The sequence below is a fragment of the Lepisosteus platostomus genome, chromosome 24 (genome assembly GCF_059453375.1).
Source record: "Lepisosteus platostomus isolate fLepPlt1 chromosome 24, fLepPlt1.hap1, whole genome shotgun sequence".
NCBI lineage: Eukaryota > Metazoa > Chordata > Actinopteri > Semionotiformes > Lepisosteidae > Lepisosteus > Lepisosteus platostomus.
Window position 1 is genome coordinate 5,119,465 of NC_142634.1, and position 13,668 is coordinate 5,133,132.

At 49.1% G+C, this 13,668-nt stretch overlaps 1 protein-coding gene across 1 annotated transcript in view; it reads right to left on the minus strand.

Moving 5' to 3' along the window:
• Window positions 1-13,668, minus strand: part of aacs (acetoacetyl-CoA synthetase) — a 50,245-nt gene that overhangs the window by 16,699 nt on the left and 19,878 nt on the right. The window contains exons 9-11 of the mRNA XM_088618791.1: window positions 12,020-12,100; window positions 11,306-11,430; window positions 1,349-1,413 (exon numbers count right to left, since the gene is read on the minus strand). Coding sequence (XP_088474917.1) covers window positions 1,349-1,413; window positions 11,306-11,430; window positions 12,020-12,100 — 271 coding nt within the window. The remainder of the gene's footprint in view (window positions 1-1,348; window positions 1,414-11,305; window positions 11,431-12,019; window positions 12,101-13,668) is intronic.

The following is a 13,668-nucleotide window of genomic DNA, read 5'->3' on the forward strand; positions in this document are numbered from 1 at the left end:
ATAAAGGCAATCTACATATTTACACAGAGGAGAAATGCAATTAGTTCTAAATTCATTTCCGCAAACATACGCGCAGATATCCCTGTTTGTTGATTCCTGGACCTCATTCAGCTCCTCAGATGGCATCGGCAGCGAAGAAGAGAGGAAAGAACAAAGATCTGAGTTTGTTTGGATCTATAATGGCACTGTCTATGACAGCACGTGGCAGACAAATTCAAAAATGAACACTTCTTGGAAAACTGGTCCATCTTGTAACATATCTTTCAAAATACGTACAATCCAATTTAATATATATATATAAATATGCCAGAATAAGGGTTCTTAACACATAATCTATGTGGCAAAAATACTGGATAATCTCATCCAACATTAACAGAACCTTCTCCAGAAAAGAAATTAAGGTCTTAATGAAATGCTGATTTCAGCTGCTTCTTCAGATGGGATCTTTCTCAGCTGGGATCAGATTGGATTATTCTCAGATCTTTGTCACACTGCTCTTCTTTAATTTCGAGCCAACCAAGAGGCTTCTTAATTAAAATCCGTCCATGCACATGTCTAAGTATGAGTGGAAACATCCGATTTTTACATTCCTTTTTTTTTCCATTTGTTGTAAGTTGGTTCAACACCAACGAAAAAGACGGTCTAGACCCTTTTTTAAAAAAAAAAGCGTTTGATCAAACAGAAAGCTACTCAAAAATATGTCACTGGTGAGTTAAGGGCAAAACTTCAGGGGAGCCAAGAGATGAACTTGTCTTTGCATCTCTCATCATTGATGGCTCCCTCTACAGCACAGTGTCCCCAGTCACCATACTGGGGTATTGGCTTGGACCGGGTCCAGGGGGAAGGGCGCCACCTACTGGTCTCCCAACGCCACTTATTACAGCAATCTGATTTTCCTTGGAGGTCTCCCATCCCAGTACTGCCGTACTTCAGGAATAAACTACAGGAATACCATGAGGACTTGCAGAAAACATCCACTAGAAGCATTTATCATGTTACATTGCTATGGCCCAGGGTGATAAAGCACAGTGAAGAATTTCACACCACAGAAAAAAGGAAACCTGGTACGAATAGGGCTATGTTTCCATTTACCAGAGTAAACTTCCAGAACGGATAAACCACGTCGCGAAAACGCTTGAATTTCACTCGACAGCAACAGACTCGGCGTATCCAGAGGAGTGAAATTGCTGTCGGCTGATTTCAGCCTTGGGGACAGGCAGACCACCAGAAGACAGACATTGGCAGCTGTGAGCATAAGCCCCCCCCACCTACCTCCCCGCTTGAGCCCACACAGCAGCTGAAGGGACTGCATCTCTCAAGAGGAAGGACAAACCTACAGCCCGCTCACCTGGTTTCAGGTTCCTTTCTTCAAGCACAGATAACCACTTCGCCCCCGTCCCAAAAACTGTTATTCTGCAAGGGAAGAGAACGTAGATATTTCATTTTGAACAACCCCAAAAGAGAACAGTAGGCTACTCACTGATCAGAATACACAAGGCTCACACGTAACCAATTATTAATCTACATATTATTATGTCTTTCAGGATATAATTTGATAGGAAAATGAGAAACTGGATTTTTTTTTAGTATGGTATCTCTCTTTTTTAAAAAAAGAGTATAATTCGACACTAAATGTCGCTGTCTATGAGAATGATGTACTTTTCCATTACAATTTAGTTGTCAACTGTAATTTTTTTTAATCAAATCACTCAGCTTGCTTAAATTACTTCAGACAAGGCCCGATCAATTACACCAACAAGCACACACAAGCTTTATTAGCAAGTTTAATTTTTCAAGGAAAAATCACCTTTTGCACTGTTGCATACAAACACAATCCATCTTAATGGCAAAGTATACAGGCACCCTCTTCATGCATGACCTCCAGTGGTTTTGCAGAACTGAGCACAGTTCTACTGAAACCTCATTCTTTCCTTGGACTCACAGTTTTCAGCTGGTTCAGTGCCAACCAGCGCAAGGCTGAGACGAACCCAGATCAGAGATTACGAAGATGACCATCAACAGGCTGGAAATAGGCAACACATTGTCCCTGTTGCCAGTGAATTGCCTCAGTCCCACGCCATTCCTAGTCTGTGTTATAAAGGGTTTTAACACAATGCAAACTTCTCAGTTTAATACAGCCTCAGCCTACCCATTGTTGCAAAGACACAGCTCCAGTCCAAGCAGAAAGGTTGCCAGAACAGTCCCAGAGCTTCTGGTACTCTGCCATGCAACAAATCAGAACTTGCTAATGAAATCATGAAAACGCATTTCCTCAAATCCCAATGTTGAGATTCCTGGTCGAGATTCAAAACAGCAGACTGTCTTAGGCTTCTCAAACTCTAAAGAGAAAAGCACCAGCAGTATAATGAAAATAATCAGTTGCTAAATGCAATTTCCACCAATAACCTCATCAAGCCTTTAAGATATTTTTTCTTAACCAGCACCACGAAGCACCTGTCAGCTCTCCTAATTTCCGAACGGAGACAGATTTGCTCCCAGATAAACCTCTTTAGCTTGCAAATTGACAACACCAGCAGGTCAATTTGACAACAAACTGAAAACAAGCTGGGTTCAGAGGTCAACAGCTGGGTCACAGCTCTTCAGCAAAGGTAGGGCTCTGCTGAGACAGAAACATCCTGACCTCCCATCAAGATGTCAGCCTGAAATTAGACTTACACTGTTGGAACAAGGCCTACTTCTTATTCCAGGCAGGCTGTTAATGGATTCCCCACAAACAGCCTAGTCTGTGAAGATTTTATAAGACAGCATGCTTGTTCCAATCAGAGACAGTGGAGACCACGAGGCTCTTTGGCGAACAGGCAATAGATCTTTATTTTATAGAGTCGGGGACAGGCAGCAGCTGAGCTGGCTGAGAAGATGGAGCTTTATTACTTAATGGACCCTAAACCGAAGAACCGAACTCACAATTAAAACCCCACAGGAGATTGAATTCTGACGCAGATTCTTTGCATGGGCTATTTCATGTAACGCAAAATTCCAACAGGTTTCAGAGCTAATAAACAGGGTCTAAAAATCAGGGTTCAGGTTTAACAGTGAACAGCCTGGCTGTGAAGTTACCCAGAAGTCCAGGAGTGGGGTTGTCTGAATCCGCTTGAGCTCGTGGGTATAAGGCCCATCATCTGCTAAGACACTGGTCCTATGAACATCCTGTACACATCAGGTCTGCAGGGCCACGGGCGTCTGCGTCTGTCCTGGGCACCAGCTTGGCCAGGTCCTTCGCCCTGCCACTTCCTCACCGCTCAGCACACGCAAGGACAGACTGCGGCCGACTTCTTGTGCTCTCTCTGAGGCCAAAAGAGAGGCCCTTCGACCTGGACAGCGCCCGTCTCCAGACGCACTCCGTCCCAAACCCAGCTTTGTTATCAACGCCGTTCACGTTAAAGTCCATCGCCTTTGATGTCCGCAGCCGGAACATAATGATGCAGGTCGGGCTTTTCCCAGCGTGCGCGAGATCTTTCGAAAAAGAATCATCCTTTTTTCTGCCTTTCCCGGTACTTCGTTGCCTAGGCAACGTGTGATTTATAAGTGCCATTTTTCAGGTGCACTGAGCTCTTTGGCAAGCACCAACTCCTTTTACAGCTAACTGGCACAAAACTAAAACACAGACATCTTGAAATATTGCAACGACAGCGTCATAAAGCTCCACAAAGAGAGAAATGAAAAGCACATCAGGTTGATTCGCTTTCAGAGATGTTTTTTGTGAAATTTAATGGCAGCCCCATCTTAAGTGCTTCCTCTTTGTCTTCTTTATGCTCATTAAGTCCTGTGAGGTGCAGTATTTCATCCTGATGCTTCTTTAACGGTGAAAAGCAGACTAGATCTGCAAGGCGTTTTTCTCGGCCCACCACCTTTGTTAAATTCCTGTTTCGTGTGAAGATATTTTTTGCCCCTCATAGCTTGAGTAACACAATTCGCTGTTCTGTCACAAAGCACCCCTGATCACTGCAGGTGTGCACAGAGGACCCTATCAAGCACACAGCCATTCTCAGGAAATGACCCAGGGTAAGAACACCAGAAGCTGCAAAGGTGTTTAAGGGGGTAAAAATCTCGAGAAGGTGGAGTCTAGCACAGCACAGGAGACCGTGATGGTAGAGATGGTCTGAAAAGCATGAAACATGTACAGTATAATCATTGTCACACCATGGCCAAGACACCATCCATCGTTACCAAGCCAAGCTTTAAAACTTAATAAGAATTCCTTACATTTATACAGCTCTTTTCATCCCACAGGATCCTAAAGCATTTTTTACAGCCAGGAAGGGACCCAATTCATCCAATGCTCCCACCTGGGAGACGTACAGCAGCCCCACTGGACTGCAGATAGGAGGGGGAGGCCAGACTGCGCAGCCTAGCTCCGACTCTCCCAACGAGCCAGGGGAGAGCTTGATGACCAGCCCGGCAGGAATGTCGGAGAGGAAGAGAGACAGGGGTCAGAGGGAAGAAGTCAGATCAGAGGGACGGGAGTCAGATCGGGGGTGGATGGGAGGCAGATCAGAGGGACGGGAGTCAGCAATGAAAGAGCTGAAGAAGCTGATGGCCCAGAGCAGCACCTGCAGAGCAGGAACGAGCGCAGCATGAAGCCGCTGGACACAGACACACCAGCCTGGCGTTTGTGACTTTTAAACGCATCAACCAGGTGGGGCTGCCCACTGCTGGTGGCAGAGGGGATCCCCACTACCTGTAAAGTGCTTTGAGTGGAGTGTCCAGAATAGCGCTATAGAAGTGTAAGCAATTATTATTACTCAAACTCTGGATGAGTACAGATCTTCAGCACGTGTCTTTCTCTGCTGTGATACCCTGTATAACAGTGCTGAAGAATCATCACGCTTATCATTACAGTACACACACATGACGCGTTATTACGACACATTATACCTTCTCTCCTACCGTGTTCAGTGAGCCCTGCCAATTAGTTATGATCAGACCAACACTGCAAAAGCCACTGCATGTATTGTGAGGTCCTTAACAAGGTGTATAGAACAGCTTTCTACGTAACAGCACTAAACCCAGGTCCCACGTCTTTTTAGTTCTGTGTTTGGATTCCTAACACATCCACTTCACACCAGTAATTTGCCTCTTCTGAAGCCTAAAGCCCACAGCTGCATAAACCTCAATAAAACGGGAGAAAAATCAATAAGGGGTCGAAGGGGATAACATTGGTCCACATCCCTATAAAACACCAGCGTAAAAGGTTAGAGCCATGCCGTTAAACATCACAACTGCCCCCCTCCGGCAAAGCACGCGATCTAGTGACTGCTGATGCCAAACTCTTGAAATCCGCCAGCGACCCGCCACCACTCAACCAAATGGCATTTATTCTCCCGGCCATCATCAGTAGGGTTTTGAAAAACGTTCATTCAAAAAACGTCTTGGGCTCCAATGCTCAGAAAAAAACAAACAAAGCAAATGTACACAGCCCGGCCAGTGGGGGGGTCAACGGTTCAGCAGGTTTACAGTGGTCCGAGTAAGTAATGAATTAACGAACCAATCAATTAAGAGCACAGAATAAAGCACCACGGGACATTCAATGTACACTCCTGGACTACAGTCTGTGAATAATTCTGCCTTTTTCATCGACTGATTGTGAAAAGAAAAATGGTAGGCAGACACCTCCTATCCTTTTCATGGAATTCTTCAACAGGATCAAGTATTCAAGGGAAAAATAGTGCAAAGCACAGCAAAGTGCAGCAAAACGTTGGAAAAGCATGACACTAGGCACGGGAAACTACAGTAAAGTACAGCAAATTCATCACCGGAAACATCAATAAGCAAAGTGGCACACAAGCAGATACACACACAATGATAATAACAACGCAGCCGGCGAGACAGAAGTGGTGTAATGAGTTACAAACACTGGCGAAAACTGAAATTAGTTCAAGACGGCCACAGAAATGAATACTGCAAGGGACACTTTGATGTTTTGAGTATTACAACAGGACAGGAACATTTAGGGTTGAAGCCAAGTGCCGTTTCCAGAGATGATAAGAAAACCAAAACGATGAAAGGGAAATGGTCAGTATATTGAAATGCCCAGGTGTTTACCAGGGAAGACACGAACAGCATGGCTGGGGAAAGCTCTATATTAAACTATAGCAGCACAGAGGAGGAGGTGTCACAGGCACTAGGAGTCTCCAGGGACTGATGCTACGCTACCAATTGTACCTCCAGAAACAGAGAGATGCTGGCACAGGCTGTTAGCACAACTGGTCCACCTGTCACTCAGGACCTTTACTGGAAAATCACCAGCACCCACCCATAAAAAGTTTAGACTCCTCCCCACTAATAGCTGGTGTGTGGGGAGCGTTCTGGCGCACTATGGCTGCCGTCGCATCATCCAGGTGGGGCTGCACACTGGTGGTGGTGGAGGGGAGTCCCCATTACCTGTAAAGCGCTTTGAGTGGAGTGTCCAGAAAAGCGCTATATAAGTGTAAGCAATTATTATTATTAATTATTATTATTATTATTATTAGTTGCCTTGCAGATATCACATACTTGGAATGCACCAGCATTTTACTGCATCAGCTTGTTCGCGCTGACCGTTTTCTGACTTTACTGGGGCCAGTGATTGTGCGTTCAGGCTATGAAAGTTTATGACGAGGTACTGAAAGACACACATCTGAAAAACAAGGGTACAGTGCACAGCAAATGTTAAGGGCCTTACTTAAGAGGGGCTGAAATTCAGCTACACTGACAGCTTTATGGGCCACGGGGAGCTGGGACTGCCCCAGACTGTTCACATTATTTCGCTGGCTAATGTATTTAATATGAGAAGTGGAGAGGCTCTTTAATGGCGAGTTTGAAAGCCTGGATCTCCCCCGGCCTTAATGTAATATTTATTCCTCAAACTGCTCCACGACAGAGAAGATAGCTCTACGGTTTTGATATGGAACAGCTCCGGGCTTTTTCACATTAACTGAAGAAAAATCCCAGCTTTCTGGAAGGTGGGAGGGGCAGACGCAAGGATTAATTCGGTGTCTCGCCTGCTCCTTTCAAGACAAAGTCTGGGGACGTGACTTTCACGAGTAACTGCAATTTCCCTCAGTTAATCTACAGGGATAGCAAGATATCAAAGCCACTGCTACTGTGCAACAGGTACTAGGACAGCAATATAATTTAACACAATTCAGCATCATTTTAACAGAAGTTTACACTCCAGAAGAAACTCCTTTATTGTGGGATCTCTGAAAAATGCCCTGTTTGTACAACAATTACAAATGTCAAGGGCAGACAAAAGAAAAGAAAAGGGCAAAGTACCTGAACCTAACTCAGAAGTCAGTCTGGTTTATCTCAGCAAAGCCAGATCTTTTAAACTCGGTCAAGAGTTCCTTTAACTCGGGAAAATACGTTAGGCGGTTTAGACCGGCACGAATCATCCACTGGTCCTGCCTCCACAGTTTCGAATTCCTCCGGCGTTCCCCTGATCTCCTCTACCGCAATCTTGATTAATCCCGTCCAGGGTGATAGAGGGCCCGAGGGGGGAAAAAAGGAGGAACGTCTCTTTGCCGGATCTGCACGATAAATATCCGAAAGCTGCCAACAGGCCCCACCAAGAGGACATCAGAAGTGTGATTTAAACCCACACTTTATACTTCACATCTGTTTCAGTCCTCAGCAATGCCATCAGCACTAACCAGAGGAAGTCCCACTTAACAATGACTGAAATTAAATTAGCTACATCGAAGACATTAGGCTCCGGGTTTTAATGGCGACATTTATCTATATTAGCCGATCCCATAGCTGGGGGGTCTTCTATGTGGTGTCCTGGGACGTGGCTTGTCCCGCTGCTTTCATTTTTACGAGCCAATTCATTTAACACCGAAACAATGGCTTATCGAACAAGTGGACTCTATTACAACATCCCTTTCTTCCCCTTCTCCTGCCCACAGCAAGGAGCCCTCAATCAGGAATTGATCAAACGGCAACTGCTTAAACTCGTTAATCCAGGAGGGACCGGGGAAAAAGAAGGGCTTTGTTCCCTCCACCTTTTGTCTGGAAAGGAGCATTTGAGCACAATGGCAGCCGAACCACGCTCGCGCGTCAAAGCACTGCGGCACTTTCACTGAGGAATCGAGCTCCATTTCCCCGGAAATATTCACCCCACACGGCAGGGGACGGATGTCCCTCTTGGTGGCCCCGTATCTCTAAAATGGCCTTCAAGCGCCGAGCCCTGCTCGCTCAGTCGCTCCCGGCCGGCCTGACTGAGCGCTGGTGGTGTCTCTGGGGCAGCGGCCATCTCCCCGTCACCTCGAACCTGCCTGGACATTTTAAAAAGGGCTCGTCGCCACCAGCACCCCCACCCCTCCCCGACAGCCTCCTTCAGGTCACGCCCAGAAGCGGGGCGCCCCAGGCCCGACTCCATACCGCCACCCTGGGTGCTGGTTTCAAAAGAAACCATTTTTTTTTTTTGTGTTGGCCTTCATTTCTCATTTGGGGCGGAGCAGTGGCTTTGTGGCTCAGGATCTGCGCCTGTGGCTGGAAGGTTGCCGGTTCAAATCCAGCGGTTGGCAGAGGAATCCTACTCTGTTGGGCCCCTGAGCAAGGCCCTTAACCCCACCTGCTCCAGGGGCGCCATATAAATGGCTGACCCTGCGCTCTGACCTAGCTCTGCGCGCTAAACTCAAAACACCTAAGCAACCTGCCCTCCATAAAGTCCCATGATCACAGCGTTTTGTTTTGCATGGATCCTGCACATTACAGATTGCTCATGCACTATGCACTGTCCATTGCCATTCGAATTTGTATCAGAAAGAGCGATCAGTATTGATCAGACATATTGCACCGGTCCACACAAGGTGTGTGCTAAGCTGAAAATAAGGCTAAGCTGATTCCTAACCTAAAGGTCAGCCTTTTCAGTCCATCAATCTTACGCTTTTATAATGCGGTGTGCATCTCACGTCAAGAATAATGAACTGCTTTAACGTGGACTTTTTCATCCCAAATTACTTTACGTCCAGGAGAAAACATTCCACTCAGCTCCACTAGAGTGCAGCCTGGTTTTTCTTAGTTTAATTCGTTTTTGATGAAAGGAAGGACAAGCCCATTGAGTGCCAAATTTCTGTTTTTAATGGTGAAACTGATCTAGGATATTATCTGTGGGAAAAAAAAGAAGCCAGCAAAAACAAAAGTCAGCTGGGCAGATACGTAGCTGACATTTTCAACTTACTTACAGAGGCCAGCTGGCAGAATAACCTGAGCAGTTTGGTTTTAGCCCTCATCCACAGCACAGAGCACTGGGCCGAGGAGGGGTATCCTAGAGGAACTGCTCAAGGCAGGAGCTGGGACTTGAACCAGGAACCTCTTGGTGACACAGCCCCTGACCTTGACCACCGCACCCCCCCAGCCTTTGACCCCTGTCAAATCACTGCCAACGCTATAAAGAATTCCCAGTTCTGCCGCATTTCTGTTAATGCTGATAAAAACACAGAGGAAAAGCCTGCCCCTGCCCTATTAGTCTCTGACGGCTCTTTAATTTTATTGACAGCTTCTCATTACAAGAGCAGGGAACAATGCAGGCCAGCCAAGCCACACGGATCGTCCCAGCAGTAACTAAAGCCTGACATCTAAAGAGAAAAGATTACACCGCAGCTCCATTGCCTGTGATCTTTATCTAATAAGCCTTGGAAAATGAATATTCACCTGTCGCGGGAGATTGCACAAGTCGATATTTATTTTTTTTCCCTCTGAACTAAAGCAGACGGTGGCTTACAACGTCTTTCTCTTTTTGCTCCAGTCGACACAAGACAAATACAAAGAGGACCCAGGGAAACTGCTGATCGGCCCTGATCGTGAGAGTCGGGGGGGGTGGGAGGTGACGGAGGAGTGGAGACAACACTTGCATTTCAAGACACGCAAAACACAGGGCAGGGGGAGAAATAGAGAATCTGCTTCACCAGGCTCCCATCTCTGGATGCAAAATAAAGCACAAACAGCCGCCCCCACCCCCCCCTCCACCACCCGCCCACCCCCTAAGAGCCATGTCTACTTTCTCTGTGCTCCCTGGGACGTCTGTAACCTTTGCAGGAAAACAATGGTGGCGAAGTGTAACCTTTAGCTTCAGATGGGTTGTTCAACATGATGGCAGCCAGTTAAATGTCAATCTTAATATCACCGCTGAAGCCTGTCATTCTCCAAACCAATTACTCACAAATGGCCCCCTTGACGAGCCCCCCCTACCCCCCCCCCTCCCTGGGGCTGCCCTCGACTCCTCGTTCCTGCGCTAACGCAGGCGCCAGCCCCACCGCCCTCGGTCAGCCTCAGAGACCCGGCCCGGTCCGGTCCCTGCTCTCGGTCAGCCCCAGAGATCCGGCCCGGTCCAGTCCCTGCTCTCGGTCAGCCCCAGAGACCCGGCCCGGTCCGGTCCCTGCTCTCGGTCAGCCCCAGAGACTCGGCCCAGTCCGGTCCCTGCTCTCGGTCAGCCCCGGAGATCCGGCCCGGTCCGGTCCCTGCTCTCGGTCAGCCCCGGAGATCCGGCCCGGTCCGGTCCCTGCTCTCGGTCAGCCCCGGAGACTCGGCCCGGTCCGGTCCCTGCTCTCGGTCAGCCCCGGAGACTCGGCCCGGTCCGGTCCCTGTCCTGGGTCAGCCCCAGAGACCCGGCCCGGTCCGGTCCCTGCTCTCGGTCAGCCCCAGAGACTCGGCCCGGTCCAATCTCTGCCCTCGGTCGGCCCCAGTGGCTCGGCCCGGTCCGGTCCCTGCTCTCGGTCAGCCCCAGAGATCCGGCCCGGTCCGGTCCCAGCCCTCGGTCAGCCCCAGTGGCTCGGCCCGGTCCGGTCCCTGCTCTCGGTCAGCCCCAGAGACCAGGCCCGGTCCGGTCCCTGCTCTCGGTCAGCCCCAGAGACCCGGCCCAGTCCGGTCCCTGCTCTCGGTCAGCCCCAGAGACTGGCCCGGTCCGGTCCCTGCTCTCGGTCAGCCCCAGAGACTGGCCCGGTCCGGTCCCTGCTCTCGGTCAGCCCCAGAGACTCGGCCCGGTCTCTCAAACACTTAACTGAATGAACTGCTCTGCCTCACAAGACTTTTTTAATTACTGCCGCTCTCCAGGCACACGAGGACACAGGGACACGAGTAGAAACTACAAAGATCTACAAGGAAGTGCATTCAAAACAAAGAACAGGAGGCACTTCTTTACACAAAGGGTGGTGGGAGTGTGAAACGAGCTGCCCAGCCAAGGTGCTGAAGCCGATAACCTGGATTCTTTTAAGAAACAGCTGGATGAGTTCTGCTCACGACCAGAACAGGCCCGGCGGGGCCAAACGGCTCCTCTGGTCTGTGATCGCTCTTGCGTTCTCACCCCAAGCGGTCCACCAGGTCCCACAGCACATTAGGAGACGGCACGAGAGGAGAGCCGTCGTACAGCACGACCGAGGCCCCGACAGCCAGGGAGGACACCAGCCAGTTCCACATCATCCAGCCGGTCTGGGGAGAAATACACACACACGCGCACGCGCGTCAGCACCGCAGCCACTGGGGTCACGACCCCGCCGAGACTCCACCAACGCAGGAAGTTCCTGCTCCGCAGGGCAAGAGGAAGGAGAAAACGAGGCATGGCGCTCTTGTTTAATTTAGGCTTTAGTGGGTGGGGAATTTCTCACACTCATCGGGATAAGGTTTTGCTAGAGTCTCTAACTCCCTGGGAATCACTAATAAGTGACTTGATCTCTTTAGAAATGCGAAGATTCGTCCTTAAAGGTGAACTGGAACATTTTTAAGAATTGTGAGATAAGCCTTCGAGAAAGAGGAGTTCAGTATATACAGTACTCCTTAAGCCATTATATATAATTGGGGCGGAACAGTGGCTCTGTGGCTCAGGATCTGTGCCTGTGGCTAGAAGGTTGCCGGTTCAAATCCTGCAGCCGGCAGAGGAATCCTACTCTGTTGGGCCCCTGAGCAAGGCCCTTAACCCCAACTGCTCCAGGGGTGCTGTATAAAGCCTGGCTGACCCTGCACTCTGACCCCAAGCTTCTCTCCTCCCTTCCTCCCGTCCGAGAGCGGGGGCCACACTTACGGTGGTGTAGTAGATGATGACATCACTGCTGCTCATGTTGCCGTGGAGAACGTGCTCCTTCAAGTGCTGAATCAGGGTTCCCTGTGGAGACAGAGGGGGGGGCATTAGAGGAAATGAAAGTGAATGGGAGAGCCAGATGGGGGTGGGATGCAAGAACACAGGGGCCGCAGAAAACTGGGGTGGCATTTTAGGGTGTTGAGAGTCACCATCCCATCAATGTCCGTGGAGAGGCCTCTTTAGTGTCATTCTAAAACATCAGACTTCGGTGGACGAGGGACCCCAATTCACCACATGTGCCCCAGACCTCCAAATCGGGGCGGACCGGTGGCGCTGTGGCTCAGGATCTGCGCCTGTGGCTGGGAGGTTGCCGGTTTGTATCCCGCGGCCGGCAGAGGAATCCTACTCCGTAGGGCCCCTGAGCAAGGACCTTCACCCCAGCTGTGAAGTGACCCTGCACTCTAACCCCAAGCTTCTCTCTCTGTCTGTATGCGAAAAAGAATTTGGAGGGGCACATGTGGTGAATTGGGGTCCCTCGTCTACTGAAGTCTAATGCATGAAATTGTATATGGCTAATAAAGTGATCTTGTCTTTTCTTAAATATTCCTTGTAGTGATGCAATGCTCTTCCCATGACCTCTTAGCACTCCCTGAGCTTTTCTGACACCACCGCCCCGCCGCAGTGAGAGACAGGCTGCGGGTCTTTGATCGTCCAGACCTCAGAGCTCAGACCTCAACAGTCACTACAGAACCCCCGGGCCGGGCCGGGCCGGGCAGTACCGCGTGAAGCACTATCCACAGGACTTCAAACTGCTCCACGACACAGGAGTCCGGGCAGCCTAATTACAATCTGTATTTACTTTACAGTAATTTACACTTAGATCACAGCGATCATACACCTGCAATCGAGTCTTGTTTCCTATAAGACAGGACAGGAGCACGGCGTTGCTAGTGCTTGATTGAGACCACCCTGTGCTCTGTAAGCGATCTCTGAAGCCCCAGGGCAGTCCGGAGACGTGCCCTACTCGCCTACAAAGAGACGTATAAAATCTGTCAGCAAATTAAGACGGCTGACAGTGACGTACGGCAACATCTTAAACTCGAATTAAACCACAGAACACAGGCTTCTTGCCTCTACCATTATTTTCAATAAGAACCACGATAAAAGAAATCCTGTCAGCACCCTTCACTGAAAGGCAGAAAAAAGCATTTCCTAATAAATGATGTCTCCAACCCACACACCAAACAGCAAACAACGTTAAAAAAGCCAGGCTCATTTAATCGCTCCAGCTGAAAGCAGGTTGCAAAGGGGGGGTATTAAAACTTACACGCGTGTCCTTCAACACATCGGGGATACCCAGTGATCCTACAGGACTTCCCAGCAGCCCCCTGGGTGAAATATCCCTGCCTGAGCTTCTGCATCAGGCCATGCACCATGCACTGAGCTGCAGAGGCTGCAGTAGTTGTTTGTGTCTGTTCCATTGCCACACTGCCCACATCCTCCCTGCTACAACACAATAAGGCTGCTTACTGTAATGTAGCCAAGCAGTGCGGTAGAGGATAATGAAAAAACCATGAACTCTGTCAGGTGGTAGAGAACCAGCACACTGCCGCTCAGAAGCCAACGCAATGAAAGACTGGACACTCCCTGCC